General features: G+C 41.6%; 3 protein-coding genes, 1 long non-coding RNA gene and 1 pseudogene across 4 annotated transcripts; 2 read left to right on the top strand and 3 right to left on the bottom strand.

Moving 5' to 3' along the window:
* Nucleotides 1–2,519: 2,519 nt before the first annotated feature.
* LOC128092891 (uncharacterized) lies at nt 2,520–7,619 on the top strand. The gene is made up of 2 exons (XM_052707975.1): nt 2,520–3,588; nt 6,861–7,619. The coding sequence occupies exons 1-2, from the start codon at nt 3,553–3,555 to the stop codon at nt 7,428–7,430; spliced, it is 606 nt and encodes a 201-aa protein (XP_052563935.1). The 5' UTR covers nt 2,520–3,552; the 3' UTR covers nt 7,431–7,619.
* An 82-nt stretch (nt 7,620–7,701) lies between these two features.
* Nucleotides 7,702–8,885, bottom strand: LOC120430578 (RNA-binding protein 42). The gene is made up of 4 exons (XM_039595685.2): nt 8,729–8,885; nt 8,274–8,667; nt 8,045–8,212; nt 7,702–7,983 (listed from the first exon to the last, which is right to left on the bottom strand). Exons 1-4 carry the CDS (start codon nt 8,767–8,769, stop codon nt 7,714–7,716), a joined length of 873 nt encoding a protein of 290 aa, XP_039451619.2. The 5' UTR covers nt 8,770–8,885; the 3' UTR covers nt 7,702–7,713.
* A 2,525-nt stretch (nt 8,886–11,410) lies between these two features.
* On the top strand, nt 11,411–13,006 carry LOC120430585 (uncharacterized). The gene is made up of 3 exons (XM_039595691.1): nt 11,411–11,571; nt 11,744–11,851; nt 11,964–13,006. Exons 2-3 carry the CDS (start codon nt 11,746–11,748, stop codon nt 12,893–12,895), a joined length of 1,038 nt encoding a protein of 345 aa, XP_039451625.1. The 5' UTR covers nt 11,411–11,571; nt 11,744–11,745; the 3' UTR covers nt 12,896–13,006.
* LOC120430577 (uncharacterized) lies at nt 12,978–16,009 on the bottom strand (annotated as a pseudogene).
* A 1,049-nt stretch (nt 16,010–17,058) lies between these two features.
* Nucleotides 17,059–20,059, bottom strand: LOC120430576 (uncharacterized). Its single transcript, XR_008212073.1, has 4 exons — nt 18,267–20,059; nt 17,950–18,215; nt 17,567–17,884; nt 17,059–17,504 (listed from the first exon to the last, which is right to left on the bottom strand). It is a non-coding gene; the product is annotated as an uncharacterized LOC120430576 (long non-coding RNA).
* Between the last annotated feature and the right edge of the window lie 1,687 nt (nt 20,060–21,746).

The raw sequence follows: 21,746 nt of genomic DNA, 5'->3' as shown, positions 1-21,746 counted from the left end.
AAGAACACGAAAAAAAAAACGGATTCTTTTGCTGGTTTTAAAATTTTATTTTTTTTTCTTCAAAAATATGTATTTTCCAAAGTCTGTATTTTGATTTTAGAAATTTTTCAATATGTTTAAGGAGCCGGAAAACCCGGAACTTCTGAGCCACCGTGATATCTTATTTTGAAAAAAAAGGGGTTTCTTGAAAAAAATATAGAAAACTTGCTAAAAAAAAACCAATGTCTTTTGTTTTTATGCGCAATTGCCTTCGAAAAAAACTTTAATTTTTTTTTAATAAAATTAAAAAGTTTCAACTTATAGCTGTTTCAAGTCTAATTTATAATAAAAATTGAAATATTTTTTATTTTATTTTTAAAAGTTTCTTGTCTATTTTTGAAAATATTTCTATCGAATAGTTGATAAAAATCTCTTAACGGTACACATCACCCATAGCTTTTGCACCCAGATTTCTGTTACAGACATTTCAGTATTTTCAATACTACGGGAACTATCGATATAATTTTTTATTCATCCCCTAAATTACTGTCTTCGTAGTTATTTACAACAAAGTTTGACTATTTTTACAATCAGATTCTTGCAGGATTGGGTCCGTAAATTTGACAATTTTGGTATAAGAAGACAACAACTTCCTTGGTTGCTGTGCACCCTTAAGTAATGTTATTGGACTTTCAAAATCGAACAATTAGTTGCCGAGGTGCCTGATAATGAAAATGAAAATAAACTAGATTTTGAACTTATTTTCCCGTTTTAGAAGTCCAACAACGAAAATTATAGAGAATTTTCTCTGCTACAGTCCAGACTCGATTATCCGAAGGCCTCGGAAAAATTTCACTTCGGATAATCGAAACTTCGGATAATCGAATCACGATTTTTTTTTCGCTGTCTTATTTTTGATTGTCGAGCTTAAGTATGACCCCTAAACTACGCTAAAGTGATTTACATTTTTTTAATCCAAGATGGCGGCCAATATGGCGGTGACGAAATATTGAAAAAATGCATTTTATTATTTAATAAGCAATCAACTATTCAAATTTGACTAAAATGGGGTCGCAGAACTCGAATTTGATGTTTAAAACAAGAAAAAGAAAAAAACGAAAAAAAAATTTTTGTTCTTGATTCGATTATCCGAAGTTCCATACAAACCTTCAGATAATCGAACTTCGGATAATCGAAACTTCAGATAATCGAGTCTGGACTGTATTTGAATCGACACTGCTGTTTTAAAAAACTTGAAAATGATCTATTTTTTAACTGAAAAAATAAAATAAAGTTAAACTAAACTTTTCGATTGCAATATCAATTATCTGCCGTTCTACGCATAATTGTCCCATGTCAGTTTTTGACGATTTTGACTTTATGCCATTTTTAAGTTTAGTCTGATGTGTACTTTAAGAAAAACACATAAAATCTGGTACTTTGTTCGGAAACTCATCAAAAACAACACCAAGTCTGTTTGTCCCATCGTTGAACTTCTACGCATAATTGTCCCACCAAGTATTTTCTTACACGGAATCATTAGTTTTACTAAGCATTATGCCTTGTTTACCTGTTGTATAGCAAGAGGATCACAAATAAGGGTGATAAACTGCTAACTGGGACGATTAGGGACACATAGGGCGAATAGGAACCCACGGGACAATTATGCGTAGAAACACAGAAATCGGTCGAAAAATTTCAATCGCGTTTTTCTCAGTCAGGCACATAGGGCGAATAGGAACCCACGGGACAATTATGCGTAGAAACACAGAAATCGGTCGAAAAATTTCAATCGCGTTTTTCTCAGTTGCACTTTTTTGAACATGGGACAATTATGCGTAGAACGGCAGTTATGCACAAAAAACTGAATTTTTAGTAAGGTAAAAAAAAATCAACTTTAAAAACTCGGCTTCAAAAATTCGACCGTTCTTTTTTATGTCTCAAAAGTTGTGGGTTTTTGTGACTCCCGACATAAACTTAGTCTGTTTATTTTTAATCAGTAAAATTAAAAAATAACGAAAATTCCCTCTTTTTTCTAAGTGTCGTCTTCCGAAGTACAATTTAATTTGTCTTTCAATATTTATTCAATTGAATGTTTTATAAAATTTTACGATAAGAATGAGAAAATTTTGCCAATGATGTTTAATTGTTTACATTGAAAATTTAATCAATATTTATTATGAGTTGGTTTATTATTGAAATAGAGAAAACAAATCGAAAACGCATTCTACAAAGTTTCAATTACTACTCAAGTTTTCCTACAACTTATGGTACGAAAATCAATGTGAGGAAAACTGAAGTAGAGAGAATATTGAAAAAATATTATGCAATTTAAATTATTTTCGGTTGATTAGATCCTAATACCATTTAAATTTTGAATTTTTCAGTGTATATTTTTTCACATATGACCTACTAAATTATACGAAAACTGTAGAAAAAGTAATGGATCCGGATGGTTTCTGTAATATATCGACAAAAAATGAATATATTTGTGAAAATAATACAAATACTACGAAATACTTTCAAACCTGAAACTTAATTCAACCATGACTTCAAAGCTTTCCCCCTTCGCAACGATCTTTGACCGGCAATCGGTCCAGTTATTAAAATAGGGTAGTCCAGAGCCCGCGCGACGATGGATGCGATGTTGTTGTAAACAAGGTTGATGTTTACGCGGGGCGCCGGGGCGATCATCTTTTTACAATGCTGTGCAGCGAAGAAAACGATGATGAAGGCCAAAGTCTATCGTCCACATGACGTCCGACCACAGACACGGTGCGTGGCTGGTTGGTGGACCGCTCCACCATACTCTACGTCCTGAGTCGTCCTGATGATGTCACTGTCTCCGACCCTTGTAATCTCGGCCAAGAATGTAACATGGGGGGGTTCTTGGAAATTTGACCGTTTGAGAAGAGACATTTAAGCTGATAACCAGCAGTGACTGGACACTTTTATGTTACTAGACACGATGAGGCACTCAATTTCAGTTGATACCACGTGCAACCTAATCGAATTGTTCGTGTAATGAAAGTGGCATTGTCAAAGGCTGGAGTACGATAAGACAAATTGAGAATCAGGAAAAGGCCTAGTTGAAGAGCTAAGTGAAAGGTTTGATATGATTCCGTCTAAAGATTTATTTTTTATTTTTCAACAAACTTAACAAAAAAAAACAATCAGTCTAGATTTCAATGGAGGGTTAACAGCCAACCTGTTGTGAAAAAGAAACCCCCTTTCTTGACCTTTGCCAAAGCTTTAATTTCTACGCTAGCAACCAAAAGTGACACCGATTACGAGAGCGATTACGCCCAACTAAACAATAAACGGTTCTTTTTCGTAGTCCCACACATGTGTACACGAGGCCAGTTAAATCCCGCCAACGTCACCGCGTGTCGTGAGAATGTCCCCAGCTTGTCCAGCATCCCGTGAAATTAAACCACGCATCATCCCAAGAAGTTGTGCTTCCTGTTGCGGCAACCGAGTCGTCACCGAGAGGCTTCTCCCCCGGCCAGATTAGCAATCAAAGCTTAGATAATCCGTCACGCTTCCCCGGCAGCGGTGACCAGCGTAACCGTAATGCCTTTCTCTGTGTCACCGGATATTAACGGGGAGGTAAAATAAAAAGAATAACAACCGTTCTAGGTCAGGGGTTCTCAGAAGATGTTCCTTCCTTTTTTTACTCATGATTAAGCATATGAGAGTCTCTACCTTCTCTGACCGATGGGAATCAAGAGAAATTCCGAGTAAGAGTCGCTCGCTGTGAACGACTGCACCAATATTTATGTATTTAGCAGGCCAGTCAGGTGTTTAGTGGATGATAATTGGATTTTATTCTCCGGATATGAAGTTCCCCAAACAATTATGCTTTTATGATTTTTGTTTTGTTTCATGATAGCCAATAAAAGCATTCCTTGATTAAGCTAGATGACGACCGATTTGATTTCCAAGGTATTGCAGATTTCAGCGATTTTTAGACAATCGTGCAACTTGTGGAAAGCTCTATACAAAAGTGCACACCTCAAACTACAGCAGAAAAAAAACTATCTGAGACACACACCCTAGTTTGAAACTGTTCTAAAGTGGTCGAAAGCATCAAAGCTCAGTCAAGACACGCACCACTCCAGGCGAGCGGGGGGGAGAAGGGGTATGATTTTCAGTGTGCAAATATTTTGTGTGCAGTTATGATTTGCATAGGAGGAGAATTTGGTGCAAAGTGTGCAAAAACGTGGAAAACTGATTTTATTCAGCAGTTCCTTATAAAACGATAATTTTTTTTTTTTTGCTTGAAGGCATACAATAATTTGATGTATTTTTTGGTTTGGATGGAACTTTGTTCATGAACTCCTTATGTCAAAAGACGTTATTTTGCATTATTAGTTTTTCTATACAAGGCTCCATACAATTTGCGGTCTGGTCATAAAAATAGACATGTGAATATTCGAAAATCTGTATCTTGCAAACACATTTTTATCGATTTGGTGTTTTCGGCAAAATTTTAGGTGTATACAGCAATTCCATTTGAAAAGAGCCTAAACCGAAAAATAAGTTCTCCGATCGGGCTCAAATTTTTTCTGGGGTTCCTTGGCCAAAATTATTCGACCCGTATTTTTTGTTTGGCCATTAGGGTGACCTACATCGTGCTAGGGTGGTTCAAAAAATTGCTATTTTCGTCATTTTTCGCAAAAACCTCTTTTTTCGAAAAATCATATCTCCGCGCCATTTCATCCGATTTTAGCTGTCTTAGACGCAAAAGAAAGATGATGAGTTTGGCTATTTGGGAAAAATAGTAAGAAGTTTCAAAAATCTAGCTTACCATTTGAAAAAGTCGCATGAAAACTTAAAATGGCGTTTTGACCGTGTCTGGACCAAAGAGCATATGTCTGAAAATATTTTTATCGGATTCCTCGGAAAATTTCACATAACATATCAACATCGATGATGAACCGTACGTTTCGGAGATATGATTTTTTGAAAATAAAAACTGAGTTTTTCGACGCACCACGCGCAAAAACGGAAAAATGACGAAATCGGCAAAAAATCAACTTTTTCCACTAAAACTGCGATAACTTTAAAATTTCAGCGATGACCTATAGATGTTATGGTACCAAAAGTTGCGTCTTTCAATTACGAAAATTTTGACACCCAAACTTCTTCCTTTTTTCCCAAATAGCCAAACTCATCACCTTTCTTTTGCGTCTAAGACAGCTAAAATCGGATGAAATGGCGCGGAGATATGATTTTTTGAAAAAAGAGGTTTTTGCGAAAAATGACGAAAATTGCCATTTTTTGAACCACCCTAGCACGATGAAGGTCACCCTAATGGCCAAACAAAAAAATACGGGTCGAATTATTTTGGCCAAGGAACCCCCAGAAAAAATGTGAGCCAAATCGGAGAACTTTTTTTCGTTTAAGGCTCTTTTCAACTGGAATTGCTGTATAGATAGATATGCAAAAATCAATTAAAATTTACAAAAAATATATATTTTTTTTTCAATTAATTTCAAATAAATATCGAAAAAAAATTAAAAACAAAACTGCCAACTCCTTGTTATACATGTTTTGGTGATAGCCTTGAACCGACGGCAAAGTAGCTCCAAAAACTGGTCCAACGAGGCTGATTTGAAAAAATATTTTGAATTGAGTTTTTTTTTCGAATAGTTTTTTCAATGGTTTAGTGACGAAAAACATAAAAGAATTAAATAAACAACAGTTACATTGCTCGGAAACCGGACGAAATTGCCTGGTGTCAGTGTAAAACAGAAAAAATCATCAAGGCGTCGCGAGCCAAATCTGAAAAGCAACGAGGACGGAATTTTTGGACCTAATCGATGTGCTAGGAAAATGGTAGGAAATACGAATAGCATTGGAAAAAGTGGCTGAAAAAGCGGAAATAATCAAAAATGTTAACATTTTTGGAAGAGGTAAGCTACAAAACGATCCTGCTTACAAATTCTATTGATTGGATTCAGTAAATTCGTACCTTAAAAGCCTGAACTACCTCGATTAATAAAAATAAGTCTAAAATAGGTACTAGGTCCAAAATAGGGTCATATACCCTATATATGGGGCAAATAGGGACTTCCGGAACAATTATGCGTAGAAACACAGAAATCGGTCGAAAAATCTCAATCTCGTTTTCCTCAGTTGCACTTTTTTGAACATGGGACAATTATGCGAAAACGGCAGTGTTTCTCGGCAACCTGTCAGGTCAACAAAGTCAAAAAAGGAAATGGTAGGAAATTGGATTGTTTTTAAATTGGAAAAAAAACTTTACAGTTTTAATAAAATTTTACATTAAAATGCCTATAACTTGAAAACGGTAAACCTTATCAAAACATGTTTAAAGTTTTTGATTGCAAATTTGATTCTGCATCTAAAACATATGTTTAAAGATTTGCTTCACAATATTTAAGATTTTTCAACAATCACATTTAAAAAAAAATCATATCTCTAGTACCAGTTTTTGTTTATAGCACAAGGCCCCTAAACATATAAAAAATCGAATATTCAAAAATACGTATTTTTGGGAACGTACAACCACAGGCTGTGCTACAACTTTTCCGAAGACCGAAGATCAGAAAATCCCTTCAAATGCCTATTTTATGTGTTGTAAATGAGTGATAGAAAAAACTATCATTTGATGACTCCAAAAAAAAATAAAAAATAAAATTTATATATTAAAATAACAAGCCATATATATTGAATAACAAACCATACATTAAAATAACAAGCTCAGTGAGATGTCCATAAAAATAGTATTCAAGTCGTTGACCCGTCGACCCCGAACGACCAATAACCCATTTTTTTTTTATTTTTTTTTTGCTCCATCCCACACAAACAAAAACAGCAATTTAATTCGCTGCGTTTTTCGGTTATCATTCCAGGGTCGACTTTCAACGTGTATTTATTTGTGCTTCGCGGCCGTGCTGATTACCGCGTCACAGGGCCAACCAACCCGGCCCGACCAGCGACAACAACAACAGCCAGGGGTGACCAGCAATTACAGTAGCAATGCCCTCGCCCGGCCACAGATCAAGAAGGACGTGTTCATGTCCCGGGGTTGGGGAGCCGCCGGCATGCCCTTCAACATGGTTTACCTGAACCACTACACGAAGGCGCACAAGGCCTACGCCCAGAACCTGCAGCTGCAGCAGCAACAGCAGGAGCAACTTCGCCAGCGCGAGGCCGACCAGATTCGATTGCGATCCGGCGGGGTGATTCGCGAGCAGGGCCTGGACCAGCCGAGAACGCTGCCGTACGGAACTCGATACGCTGATGCCGTCGTCGCTTCGGAACCCCAAACGAACGCCCAACAGAGTGAATTTGGCAACGGCCAGCGGGAGGACGAGTACGCCGACAGTGGCGTGTACCTTTCGGCCAAACCCAGCTCACCGCGGCGGCAGTACAACGTGCCCCAGCTGTTTGTGTCGTACGGTTGGGGTCCGATGGGTTAGACTGCTTGCCGTTGCTGCTGCTGCTGCCGTCTGCACTAGGATTAGTTTCTATTTATTGCAATGACCTTTAATTCCCTCTCACTCCCACCACACTCAAGTTAATCAATGTTTCGTGTGTAGGCCCCCAAAAGCGCCCTGTCCAGCCCAGGTCAGCCGGTGCCACTATTACTGTGTACTATACCAAACACACGCAAAAACAAAAAAAAAAGAATGATTGTGTCTCTAAATGTGCCCCCTCAGCAAAATGTGTACAAACAGAAAATCGAAATAAAAAAATAAAACCTCAAAAGCACTCACCGTCCATCTCCTTCATTGCCCGAATAAAGTCCTGGGGGTCCTTGAAGCTGACGAAGCCGTAGCCCTTGCTCTTGCTGGTGCGCTTGTCCCGGATCACCTTAGCGCGCTGGAACGACGCGAACTTGTTGAAGGTGCGCGTCAGCAGCTCGTCGTTCACGTCGTTGCCCAGGTCGCCGCAAAAGATGCGAAAGTCGTCATCGGCCCAATCGCCCAGCGACGGATCCTCCCAGGTTTGTCCACCGGCGACGCGCACCGTCTGGAAGGCAAATAATTTTGAAATAAAGATTTTTGAAAATATGTAGATTTGAATTTATTACCTTGCGATCCTTCTTTCCTCTGCGATCAGCATTCCCAAACGACTGCAACGCCGAGGATGCCCTCGCCGCCTTGATAGCTTCTTCCGCAATCGGATTAGGTCCGGATTTCTCCGTCTTTTGCTTCTTTATCTTGGTGGTCATCTCAAACTGAATGTTCCCAATGTCGTACTGAAAGAAAAAATGAAATTATTAGACAGTTTACAAGCTTTAACAAAAATTTCCGTCTTACCGATTGCACCGGTGCGGACGAAATCGTCGGCCCGATGGAACTGCTGGAGGTCGACGGAGCGTCCACCTTGGGCAGCAACCCGACCGTTGGCCGAGCGTTGTACAGCTTCGGGGCACTGCTCACCACGACCGGCTTCGGTTCCGTCGAGTAGGACTTTTCCGGCTGTGAGCTGTGCTGTTGTTGGTGCTGTTGCTGCTGGGGAACCGGTGTGGAGTAGGTCGGAAGGAACGGTGGCACAGGCGGAGGTGGGATTCGTGTCGGTGCCGTGGCCAGTTTCTGCTGCACCTGGCTGTACGTTTGGGAGCCAATCACGGTGCGCACCTGGGACGGGATGAACGGGTTTGACACGGACGGGCCGGAAGGTTTGGAGGCCTTGGAGATTTCCGCTTCGAATCTAGAGGGGATTTGGGGGATCAAGCGCTTTATGAATTAAGGTAAATTGAGTAGCAACTTACCTGGACATTTCGTCCTCCATATTCCGTCGTTTGGTGCCCATTTTTCGTGATAATTTTGGTTAAATTTGCAAAAATCGAAAAAACGTTTTTCAAGAGCTTCGTTCAAAACACTTGTTGTTTATAAACTTTATGAGATCTGTCAAAGTGAGCCATATAAACACAAAGGAACAACGGAAAACGAACCCAGAAAAGGAACAAAGTGAAAACAAAATTAAAGTTGCACGGAAAATATCAAGAAAAATATTCAGGCTGATTTTGAACATTTTAGAATCTTATAAGGCCGATGCAAATATTTTTCAAAGTTTTTGTCCCTCGGCTCTGACCGGGTTCGAGGGGAGGGGGGGACAAAAAAATGAAATAAAAAGCCATCGTTTGTATAGACAAATCCAGCGAAAGCTCAACGATGTTTTTTGATGGTGAGAGATTTGACAGCTCCCATACTAAATGTCTCGATTTTCATACTTTTTGTTAATTTTCTTTTAAAATAAAATACTTAACATATGAAAACTATATATTTTTGGTGCCCAAAATTCCTGCTGAATCGAATGGTGTACTTATCTCGATTGGACATTTTTTGAACAGTTTTTATTTTAATGATATTCTAGACACATTTTGTGCACCTAATCAATCAATATTTTTATCATAAATAATCATTTTATTGTTTAAAAATTGAGTTTCCTTGAGCTCCCATATTCAAATACATGGAAGCTGTCATTTCTAACACCATTGGCCACCTGGCGGCCATTTCAAACTGGATTCGTCTATGGAAAAAGTGATTTAAAATGCATTGTACACTAGTTCATTTTTTCAATCATTAGTATCCAGGTTTTTAAGCGAAGATGGCGTTTGAATGTTGAACGTCCGATATGTCAAAATCGCGCAGTAGCACCAACATTAGACAAAAAATGTGGCTGTCATGCCATGGCACACTTTTTTCGCAATGTTGGTAACACTGCACGATTTTGACATTTCGGGCGTGCACCATTCGAACGCCATTTTTGCTTAAAAAGCTGGATTCAAAAAATGTAAGATTTGACAAAAACAAAAATTTTAGCGTAAATAAACATTTTGCGATACTAAACATCGACAATTTTCAAAAATTCTAGAGATTTTTAAATCAACCCAAACATGCTAAAAATGATTCTAAACTTAGTTCTGAACGCAGGGGAATGCATTTTAAATTGATTTCAGCTGATTGCACTTAATTTTACATTGTGAAAAAAAGTGATCAAAAATGGTTTTTAATCGTGCTTTTTTTTAAACGAGCCTTCAAGTATGACCTTTTCTGTCAAGAAGGGCCGTGATTTGACTTAAATTGATTTAAAAATCCAATTTAAATCCTATGCGGTTCTACAAATCTCGAGTTTTTTTTTTTATTCATAACTTATTTTTATTAGGTCCTATTAGGTGCTGTGACCAGGTTTGTCGAGTTTTTTTATTAGGTCCTATACTGCCGCTCAAATCAAGTCCGTCCCATATGTAATTTCGTCAATTTTGAGGTAATGATGCAGTTTGCTTCAAAATCACGTAAACTATCAGAAAAACCAATAAGATGTAATACTTTGTTCTAGAAAGCCGGAGAAAATCCACTTTTTTGTGAAATTCTAACACGTAGCCTTATGGGCGGAACAACTTTGACATGCGTTTTTCTCGGCTTGCTGTTTTTACACATGGGACGGACACGATTAGAGCGGCAGTATAAACATATGAAAGACAATAGTTTATAGGACCTATCAAAAAATCTCTGGAAATGGTCTTAATACTCAGAAAAATAAACTCTATCGTTGTAAACAATAATATCACAAATTTAAGCTTAATTTTAGAACCCAATTCAGAGATTTGGAGAACTATTCAACTGAGATTAGTTCTTACCCAGTATTCTAGCAGAGCTGGTTCTGTCAGAATCCTGCTAGAACGGTGGAACATTTCTGCTAGAATGCTGTAAGAATATCCAGCTCTGTTAGAACCACGGTTAGAACTCTCCTAGAATCCTGCTAGAACATCGTGACTGGGTAAGCCTTTGCAGGGAGGGTGCATATGTAAGTTTAGATTTTGCTAGCTGAGTTCTTTTTTAGGAAAAATAAATTTTAAGAAAAAAACACTAATTTTCTTGAAACAATTCCTTGGAATTTACCACGAATCTACCAATGTCAGTTGCACAATACGGTTCAGTTTAATAACTATTTTTGACGTTTGAGTGCGTTTCGATTCGAATACGTCCGAATTAGCGAGCAGACATTGGGAGCCTTCTTTTATTACGTAACGCAGTTGGGGGGGAGGGGGAGGGGTCGGAGGCCGTGTTACGCTCCATACAATTTTTTTTAAATTTGTATGGAAATTTTGTTACGAGGGGGGGGAGGGGGTCTAAAAATCCGATTTTTTGCGTTACGTAATAAAAGAACGCTCCCATTTGAAGTAACAAAATTATAATTAACGAATCCGCTCTGTAACACGTTTGATCGGTTAACATCGTTGACGATAATTTGTTAATTTTCATTAGTATTTTCAAACATGCTTAAGGTGAAACCGTTGATAATTTTTAATTATATCACTCTAAAATACTCTGTATTAAATTCAATTTAACAAATTTTTGCACCAAATGAATCAGTGGACCATTCTAATTTAACAAAATTTGCTATAATTTTGGTTTAATTGTTCGAGATCGATGTACGAAAACGGTGCACATTGTCTACGGAGGGCATGCAAATTTGCCTATTGTATTTCGCCAGACATTGCTCTTTATGCACGTTCAAGTCCAGTTTTCAGTTGTCCGTTTGTTTCGTTTCTTATTTAGCGAAATTGTGTTAATTATATAAAGTTATTGTTAATTTTTAATTATACCAGTAAGTAGCTACTTGTAGGTTACAAACAGATTGAACAAATGTATAATTTTCTAATTTGACTATGCTCAGTAAAAAATTTGAAAAATGGCGACTTAATTCGATATTTAAAAAACATGAAGCTTAATTATTGACTCCTCAAACAAATAATCTATTTATAATCTATTTTCAACAGAAATGAGTGCATCCGAGTCGGGTTCAGAGACCGAAGCTTCGATGGAGGAGAAGCCAGAGTCCGAAACGGAGCAAGGCAGCGAGGAGGAAGAAGAGGAGGAAGATGACCGTAAGTTTGCGTTGGATTAAAGTATGGCCCATGGGCCAATTGTAGCTCTCACAGAACACTCTGGAAATAAAATCATAGCAATATTAAAAATTTATTCGAATTTAATTTTTAGATCCTGTTAATGCTGAACAGCCCAAAGGCACCGTGCAGTCCGAAGAAGAAGAAACTGCCGAAGAGGAGGAGGACGAAGAAGAAGAAGACGATGAAGAAGACACCGAACCCGAGAAACAGGAAGTTCGACCTGTACGGCTGAAACCAGCCGTCCAGGCCATGCCGAAGCCAGGACCAGCTGTTCAGAAAAAGCCAGCGATGGGACCAACGGCCCAAGCGGCTCAGGCGGCAACAGCCCATAAGAGTAATCATCCATCATATATGATAATGGTCCTCGATGCCATGCAGGATCTTGTAACGGATGAACGTCGAATCTCCAGCGTCACGTTCGCAAAAATCAACAAGTTTGTAGCCGCGAAAACCGAGCAATCAGAAGCGCATGTTAAGCTGTTTTGTTGGAAAGCAATCGAAAAGCACATCAAGGACGAGATCCTTATGAAAAAGACCGGCGTTGGTATGAATGGTTCCGTCGGTTACTCGGCCAAGTACCGAGAGAAGCTCAAGAAAGCTGCCAACCCTAAGCCGCCGAAGGTCGCAAAACCTAAAGCGAAGCCGGCGCCCAAGAAAAAGCCCGAAAAGGCAGCCCCAGCGGCCAAAGCTGAACCCAAAAAGAAGCCCGTCGCGAAGGCCAAGCCCGCCAAAAAGGACTCGAACAACAATTCAAAAACCGTCAAACCAACCAAGAAAGTGGCCGCGGCAGCTGCCGGCACGAAAAAGGCCGTCGTTTCCAAAACGACCGGAAAGGTTCGACTCTCGGTCGGAGGTCCGACGGTGGCCAAGCCGAAAAAGCCAGTTGCGAAAGCCAAACCAGCAGCGGGCGCAAAGAAGGAGGCCGAAGCGAAGAAACCGGCAGCCGGGGTCAAGACAAAGGCACCAGCGCCGGCGCCGGAAGTGGCCGGGGCCTCCAAGAAGGCCAAAAAGTTAAAGTTCTGAAAGGGATCTTGATGTTATGCTATGTAATTTAATTGACCATTGATGTTATGCGTGTCGAAAGTAAGATATGATTTTCTAATAAATTTATTACATAAATGTTACAAAATTAAAGGACCATGCTTAAGTTAATCCACTTTTAGGGGTGGTTGGTGTCTTCCTCACAATCTTATAGAAAAAGCCTGCCCAAATGTTGAAATCAAATGTTCACATTCCAAAACAATTTTAATTAGGAACGTGTATTTGTTTAAAAAAAATGTTACTAAATCAACGTTTTACATTCAACTCCCGATGATTTGACACCAACTGTTGTCAAACGAACGGGGTCACTTTTTAGTTTGACACCCCTTTTACACGGAGTTTATACATACTACCAAACGTTTGTTTTGATAGTGTGCGTGAGCACCAAGGACAGATTGTCACTTTTTAGTTTGACTTTGACCAACCAACGGGGTACAAGATCTGAAAATTTCACGAAAGTTTCATATTTTAGCATTGAAAATCGGACCATTAGTTGCTGAGATATCGACATTAGAAAATGGTGGGTTGTTTTGGTGAGACATAGAAAACTTCAATTTTCCTGTTTATTTTTCTTTAAGCCGCTGAATCTCATCAACCAGAGGTCCAATCTTCAATATCTCTTAGACAATTTTATAGGTAGCTAATTTTCAGAACTTTTAAACAAAAATATTTTAAGAAATGGTCACTCATGGTCACTATTTTTAAAAATCGAATAACTGCAAATATTTCGCTAAAATCAAACTTTCGGTGGGCGGAGCCCTTTATCAAAAAATCTGTAAAAATACTTTTCGATTGCAAATTCAATTTTACGTAGTAAAAATAAGGTCAAATTTTTTTTTATGAAATTTAGATTTTTTTCCAAAAATCACTATTTTTTCAAACATTCATAACTCGGCGGCAGTTTTTTTGACCATACTTCTCTATGGCTCAAAAGTTGCGGGTTTTTGTCCCCTAAAACATATCAAAAAATCTCGAAAATAAAAAAAATGCGTATTTTGGGAAATTTAGTTTTTGTGAGAAAAAAGTTAATAAAAAAACGTTACTTTAAACCACCTTAGTGATTGATGCCTTCCCCCTAAAATCAATTGAAAACGCTTTCTGCTTGTATTCAAATGCGCCTGAATACATGCAAACAAAATGCTATAAAAGCGTTACTTTAGTTTCTGACATAAAAAGCCATTACATGAAGAATGCTTGGGCTAACGAGACCGATATTAATAAAGCTTAGTGCTGCCTCAACCGGATTTTTTGCAATGTTCACCCTTTTTTTATCTATCACAATTATGTTTTAGCACAATTGGGTACTAAAGCCGTATGTCAATTTTTATGTACAATGGCAAAAAACACGATTAAAAACCATTTCTTGTTTTATTTGGTAGTCAATTAAAACAAGTTTGATTAACTTAACAAACTAGCGTTTATTGACACGACTGTACTGCTCGGCACTCGGATACAGAATGAATGAAAAGTGAGAAAGAAAGAGAAAGCGCGCGTGAATGAATGACGTTTGTAGAGAGTGTCCATAAACTACGAAACTATGGCATGGTAGTAAATAACGTAATATAACATCTTCCCTGTTTTATCAAAAAGAAAACTAACTAGAACTGTGCTTGAGAATGAGGTTGATGTGTAACTAAACATAAAGAACTAAAACTAAACCACAAAATGCTGGATGTTTCTGAAGACCACTGTTCGGATGATGTGTGACTGCTAGAGGCAAAAAGCTTGATGACTGGTATCGAGATTTGGTGGGTTACCTTGGGCGTGTTGGGTTCATTACGTGGATCCGGACTCACCAAGTCTCGAAAACTTCGTGTAGCGGCCACAGCTAGCACCATTCGTGATTCGCCGTGCGTGGACTGGATCATCCGTCTGAGCTTCAACGCGGCAGATGCTGCGCTTGGTAGAAACCGGCATGTTGACGCGAGTCATTTTGCCGAACTCCAAGAAGCCCAAAGTGCGACACACGTGCGCAGATAGCAACGGACCTTGCTCAACATCGATCACTTGTAGGACCAGGTTGTACTTACGGCCGTATTGTCGACAACGGATAGTCGTCTGACCGATCACAGGAATCTCGCCGCCACCAAAGCCATGAAGGCGGTACTTCGACGGTTGAAGATCACTGTGGGCTCTTCCGGTCATCCGCTGTAACCAACTGTGTCCCACGAGGCTGGCGTTTGCCCCTGTATCCAATTCGCACTGAACTGACTGCCACTTTCCAGCGATGCACATGTCCAGATTAGCTTCAACATGCCCACCACTTCCATCGGAAACTTTTCCGATTGTTGCACTTTCGCTGCTCGTCGACTCCGTCTCCGTCAAGTCACCGTCGGTACTGCTATCCACAAGCACTTTCTGCACACGAGACTTCCGCTTTAGCTTCTTCCGACGCTCTGCCTTGCACACTGCTTCGAAATGGTTCTTTCCGCCACAACGATAGCACCGCTTGCCGAACGCTGGACAACTGCCTTTCGTGAAGTCATGCATTTCACCACAAAACTTGCACTTTTTTGCATGCTTCTTCACTTTATTCACGCTTGCACTTCGTTGCTCGGAAATCGGGTGCTGCTCGGCAATTTCCTCCGCGCGGCAAAAATCAACTGCTTGTGCCTCCGTCAGATTCTGCATCGTCAACAGCTTCGTGCGCAGCTTCAACCATTTGATCGACGTAACGAGCTTGTACTTCAGCAAATCTTCTTCCAGGACTCCAAACTTACACATCTTCGCTTGCGACTTCAATCGACACAAGTAGTCATCGATTCTTTCCTCCGTCCCCTGAGACAGGGAGAAGAAATCAAACCAATCGATGAACTTGTTCCGTTCACGTACAACCTTCCGCTTGATCGCCGCCAATGCCAGCTTCGGGTCCTTCTTCTCCACGGCGGTCAGTTCGAAGTTGAAATACTTCTTTAAAGCCTCCGTTCCAACCACCGACAGCAGGATGCTGGTTTTCTGCTCGTTTTGAGCCTCTGGCCACTTGTCCATCCAACTTGTCTTCCAACTTTCTTCGAAAAAATCGAAGTTTCTCTCCATGTCTCCATCCAGTTCCAGCGGGGGCGGAAGAGGAACCGATGCCACTTGTGGGAAAACACTTCACCTCGACACGACGTTAAAGAAAAATATGGCGCTGGACAGGATCAAACAAGTTCGCTCTTCACTGCGCAACTGCTTCGCGATCACTTCCTCTGATGATTTTCTTCGTCGCTCGATCGAACTTTTCCTCGCCAAACACTTTCCGCGATTTCAAATGACGCCGGAAATCACCTTTAGTCCACGAGTGCTTCTGACACCATGTTTTATTTGGTAGTCAATTAAAACAAGTTTGAATAACTTAACAAACTAGCGTTTATTGACACGACTGTACTGCTCGGCACTCGGATACAGAATGAATGAAAAGTGAGAAAGAAAGAGAAAGCGCGCGTGAATGAATGACGTTTGTAGGGAGTGTCCATAAACTACGAAACTATGGCATGGTAGTAAATAACGTAATATAACATTTCTGATCACTTTTTTTTTCATTATAATGCAAAATACCTTTCTAAAAATGTATAACATGACGGGTTTCCTTACAAAAACCACCCTTTTTACAATCTTCCGGACTTTAGTCAAAATCGTTTTTTAAGCATAACTTTTGAAGTACTTAACTAAACATCACTATTTATAGAAAGTGACTTAGGGAACCCCAAGACGGATCGAATGAGGCCAAAACGGACTAAATCGGTTCAGCCAGTTCCGAGATAATCGAGTGCAATTATTTTGATCAACATCTAACCACCCGCACAGACATTTGCTCAGAATTTGATTCTGAGTCGATATGTATACATGAAAGTGGGTCTAGAAGGTCAAAGTAAGAAGTTCGTTTTCCGAGTGATTTTATAGCCTTTCCTCCCAGAAAATAGGGGCCGATCGGTCTGATCGTCAGAAGAATCATCCTACAGGTCCGATGGGGTCTGATTTTGAACACGATCAGAGAATAAATATTTTGCACCCGAAACGTCAACCTGTCAAGGTTGTTCGAACATCGCAAGAGGCCTACGTGCGGGGGCGATGTAAGAACGACGTAGGGGTGAAAAATCGGACGCGCATCAACCACTTTTTTGTGCTCTTCTTCTTGTTTTTCTTTCATCTGTCATTTGATTTGTTGATATTAAAACTGCAATTTTCGCGTTTCGATTTGTTTATTTTCATAAAATTGTAAGCTATAAGTTAATTTAATCTAATGCACATCAATTCACCGGTTGGACAGTCTTCAAGGGAACGCTCCAGGCACGTGAGGACCGGCTCCGGTTGATTTAGACCTGGACGCGTTCGTGCAGCATTTCATCCGTGATTCCGAGGGCACCTGCAGGGCGGCGACCGTCCGCCGAGCCTGTCCATGAGCGACGTTCCGAGGGAAACTTGCAGGGCGTCGTGTCTGTTCCATGTTGCGTCTTTCTGAACGAATTTCCAGGGACCATGTCCGTCCAGCGTTGTTCCGAAAGCACTTGTAGGTTGGCAACCGCCCGGCAGTCCTGTTCCGTGCTGCCTCTTTCCGACAGAACCTCGAGGTCTATTGCCGTTTCACTTGGCAATTCCGGATTGCGTGAACCTTTTTGAAAGGAGAATAAACAATTAGTACATTGAATCAAGCTAATTTTGGAAATCAATTACCGAAATTAGTCAAACAATAGGCCAGGATTGTGGACCGGATTCGTTAGATCTTGACTTGGCGCGTCCGTGCAGGTTTTAGTCCATCGTGCCGAGCGCACTTGCAGGGCGGTGACCGTCCGGCGAGCCTGTTCCGTCCAGTGTAATTCCGAGGGAACTTGCAGTTTGGCGACCGTCCAACAACCTGTTCCATGCAGCATTGTTTCGAGAGCATTTACAGGTTGACCGCCGTCCGGCGAATCTTATCCAGAGCTATGACGACCGTACCGCGAGCTTGTTCAGTGCTGCGTGTTGCGCGTGGCAGTTCCGGATTGCAAGAACCTATTTTAAAAGGAAAAAAAAAATTACTGCTCTGATACTGCACAAAAATGACACAAGAAAATTACCAAAAGAATTGACCGGGAACGTGAACCGGTTCCGGTTGATCTTTCGTTCCGAGGGCACATGACCTTCCATCGGAGCTGAGGTTGTAGACTGCTCACCGGTTCCTACGCTTAGCCGGGATGGGACGGAACGTGACATGCTTTTTGCTGCTCGCGAGGCCAGTTCTTTTCTGTCCGGTGGGCAGCGCTGCGGACCCCTCGGTTCTCGGTCGTGGCCCCATTGCTCCCCTCGTAGTGAAGCATGCTGGGATCAAGCAGTTTTTTTTGAGCTGGAAATGGGATGGGTTAGCTGGGAAAAAAATCAAGGATAACTGTTTTACCTGTCCTTACAGGGCATTGGTTGACCTCCAAGGTGTTCTAGCTGCGAGGCCGTTGTTTGATTCTGGAACTGAATGATAAACTCCCGGGAATTAAAATCCGTCCAAGGAGGTAAACTGACCGCCCTGTAGTCCTCCTAACGACAGTTCTGGCTAACGTTGATCAACCGGGAAGCAGGACCTGGTCCTTGTTTTCCGACTTTGTCCCCAAGTGTATCACCCGATTCAGCGATTGACATTTGATTTTGTTGGTCAGTGCTAAATTCACCTTCACTGGATTGACCATTTTAGAGGGGCTTCTTGGTGGCGGTGGCGGAAAAACAACGGAATTGAGCGGCGGCGTTCGATATTCCCAGGAGGCCCAGGTCACCTGTGGCAGCTGCAGTCGTGGGTTTAACCTGGCGCACTTCCTGTGACGCCTGTCCTCCGTCTTCACCCTCTTGCTCTTCAGCTTCTGCTCCAGCTCCTGCAGATTCCCGGCCGCGGCCTGCTTGCGTTCCATCTCCCTTCACAGGTCCTTCTCGCGACGCAACATGAGACGTTCCTTGACCTCGGCGTACAGGTCGATGGTGGGCCGCTGAACGACAATCCTTGGCGGGTTGACGAACGGAGCTTGCTGCTGCTGCTTGTTTTGTTAAGTGTCAGCTTATGGTCTTCCGGTCGCTGAGGATTCTTTCAAGCTTCCTTCTTGATCTCGGTGTCAGAACGTTCCTCGTAGTGTTGACCACGCTATCGTCGGAGGAGTCCCGAGTGGTGCCGATTCCACTGATAGAGACGCTGCAAATCTATAGGGAGAGAGTAAAAGTATGGAGTTATGATAAGTTTTTTTTTAAATTAATTTGGAATTTTTCTCACAAAAAAAAACCTTCTATGTTCTGGAACAACAGATCCTGCCAGCTATCGTCTTCATGGCCGCAATCGGCTTACAACCTGCATCGCCAGATTCCGTTGATGGCCTCTCGGAATCGTCTTGTTATTGACTCTGGTCTCGATTTGATCAGCTCAGGTCACCGACCCCGACCTTGGCCATGTTCTCAAGGCTTGAATCGTAAACGATGCTTTGCCCCTGATGGCGGCCGGTGCCGATTTGAGCGTAACGGAAGTATGGTTCCTCAGCTTGTTGACGTCAAGCGAGGTCGATTCCGGCGATGTGCCATATGTCATCTCCGGTCGACGTCCTGGTCGATCCATCTCCATCATAAAACCCACTTTTTGGGGTGGTGCAAAATTATTTGACCTGGAATTAGGAAAAGTTAGTTCGGGTTGAGAAATGTAAAGGATAATTGTTTACCCTAAAATCTCGCAACATTGGTTCCGCTACCACCGGCTTTCGGTTGACTTCCCTTCAGATTGTTCCGGAAGGTTTTCGCTCTGCCTTACGCTTCTGGAACCTCTGCGGCAGATTAATGTGGAAGTTCTTAGGAGGACGACGAATTGTCCCCGGCGCTTACTCGCGACGAAACTTGGTCTTGGTCTTGGCGTCCAGTTCACGACCTCCGACGCCGATGTGGCCATTCTGTTGCGAGGGCGGTGGCGGTTGTGGTGGGTCATTGAACGACTTCATGAATGAAGCAGCCAGATGCTGGTCTCACTGCTGCGAATGGCCAATCTTGGAGGTTGCGTTTGTTCGCGATGCCGCGACCACCACCTCTTCCGCATCCTCCGTACGAGTCACGATATTTACCACCCAACTACGTCTGCGAACAGTCACGGAACCATTATCAGAAGCCAGGTGGTGGCCGGTGTCGTCTAGGTCGAAACGGATGTACGCCGCGGCGTTTGGCTTTCAAATTCTTCCCGGTCAAAGAGCTGGACACAGAACGGGCTTTTCCGGTTCAGTTCCCAGGGCAGATTCAAGTTTACGACAAGTTTAACGACTGTAGATTCTGGTTCTGCTTTTTGTTGGCTGTGACAGTCGGGGCAAATGAAACACCGTTTTTTCAAAATTACTCGACGTTTCGACTCTCTGGTTTGAGTCTTCTTCAGGAGGATCTAGGGTTTATTGAAGACATAACTTAGTTTAATCCCTCCCAAATGTGTCCAGCCACTTACTTCGTGTCAGACAGTGTCCCAAGTCCGGATTGCTTACACAAAGCTTGGTCGGGGTGGGGTTTTGGAGATCCTTTCGTCCAGACCGGCTAGCAAAATCGAGTAGGAAAATCAACATATCGCACAAGAAGTTGTTTTGTTCCAGACTCACCCCAAAATAGTAGTGAGGCCACCGTGAAATCTGGAGTTCGCTCGATTTTGCCAGGGGGAATTGCGCCATCAACACTTCACTACACAACGGGTTTTGAACAGTGAAGGCTGGTGCCGTAACTCGGGAGAAAGTTTGTAGTGTTGTGCGTACATAGCTTATTGTGTGTGTGTGTGTTTGCCCGAAAAGGGGGGGGGGGGGGGGTTTGTTTGGATGGGTGGTATCACGGTACTATGTGTTTTGGTGTGTGTTTGGTTGTTGTGGTTTGTTTACATTTTGTGTTCTGTTGAGTTTCATGGATTTGATAGTGTGAAGAATGCCCTGGTAGGTAGAACTGATCCGGTCGACATCTGTGCGACGGTTTACCACATCCGGAGTGTTCAGAATGTGGAACATTTCCAAAAAAAAACCCCACCCCGACCAAGCTTTGTGTAAGCAATCCGGACTTGGGACACTGTCTGACACGAAGTAAGTGGCTGGACACATTTGGGAGGGATTAAACTAAGTTATGTCTTCAATAAACCCTAGATCCTCCTGAAGAAGACTCAAACCAGAGAGTCGAAACGTCGAGTAATTTTGAAAAAACGGTGTTTCATTTGCCCCGACTGTCACAGCCAACAAAAAGCAGAGGCAGATTCAAGCACGGTTGGCTTCCTTGCAGTTGATCCGGATCAGGTTCCGGGGGCATCTTTGGAGTTGAAATTCAGAAAGAAACGATCTTTTATAATCCTTTACACTTGAGCGTTCTGAGCTACTTACCATTTCAGTTCCTTTGGAACCACCGTGGCCATTTTCCCTGAGCTCAGCTGGCACTACGGATTGAGTTAACTGGCCATTTCTGGCAGAAATTTTCCTTCCGAGGGTTGGCACTTGCAGGCAGGTTCCGGTCGGTGATGCAGGCACGGAGTCATTTTTGTTTAGCAGCAGGTTGCATGGCTTCAAACAGAAGAATTTTTAATCAAACAAATTTATGCAGAAATAAAAGGATTAACTCACCGTAAAACTGTTTTTTTTTTTCAAAATTTTCCCGACTTGAACAAACTTGTCCAAAATCAAAATGGCTGTTTGGCACTTTGACAGTTCTTCCAAATTTTCGCAATCACGAAAGAACGAGATAGCATGCTGAGCGAAACTTCGATGAAAATACTTAGCATGCTTTCTCTTTCACTCTAACGCACAGCATACAGTTCATCGAAATTTTCGAAAAACATCGTTGCCTTACAAAACATCGTGGGTTTACGGGCTTCCGATCTGGGTCATTGAGGTGAAAGGCAAAAAACGGCATT

The sequence above is a fragment of the Culex pipiens genome, chromosome 2 (genome assembly GCF_016801865.2).
Source record: "Culex pipiens pallens isolate TS chromosome 2, TS_CPP_V2, whole genome shotgun sequence".
Classification (NCBI taxonomy): Eukaryota; Metazoa; Arthropoda; class Insecta; order Diptera; family Culicidae; genus Culex; species Culex pipiens.
This window is presented reverse-complemented; position numbering and strand designations above follow the sequence as displayed.

Excerpts from the sequence above, each read along its gene's own strand:
- LOC128092891 (XM_052707975.1), top strand. The coding sequence starts at position 3,553 with ATGCCTTTCTCTGTGTCACCGGATATTAACGGGGAG. Across the intron at positions 3,589-6,860 it reads CACCGGATATTAACGGGGAG|GGTCGACTTTCAACGTGTAT; the intron begins GTAAAATAAAAA and ends TTATCATTCCAG.
- LOC120430578 (XM_039595685.2), bottom strand. The coding sequence starts at position 8,769 with ATGGGCACCAAACGACGGAATATGGAGGACGAAATGTCCAG. Across the intron at positions 8,213-8,273 it reads CGTCCGCACCGGTGCAATCG|TACGACATTGGGAACATTCA; the intron begins GTAAGACGGAAA and ends TTTTTCTTTCAG. Across the intron at positions 7,984-8,044 it reads GAGGAAAGAAGGATCGCAAG|ACGGTGCGCGTCGCCGGTGG; the intron begins GTAATAAATTCA and ends TTTGCCTTCCAG.
- LOC120430585 (XM_039595691.1), top strand. The coding sequence starts at position 11,746 with ATGAGTGCATCCGAGTCGGGTTCAGAGACCGAAGCTTCGATGGAGGAG. Across the intron at positions 11,852-11,963 it reads AGAAGAGGAGGAAGATGACC|ATCCTGTTAATGCTGAACAG; the intron begins GTAAGTTTGCGT and ends TTTAATTTTTAG.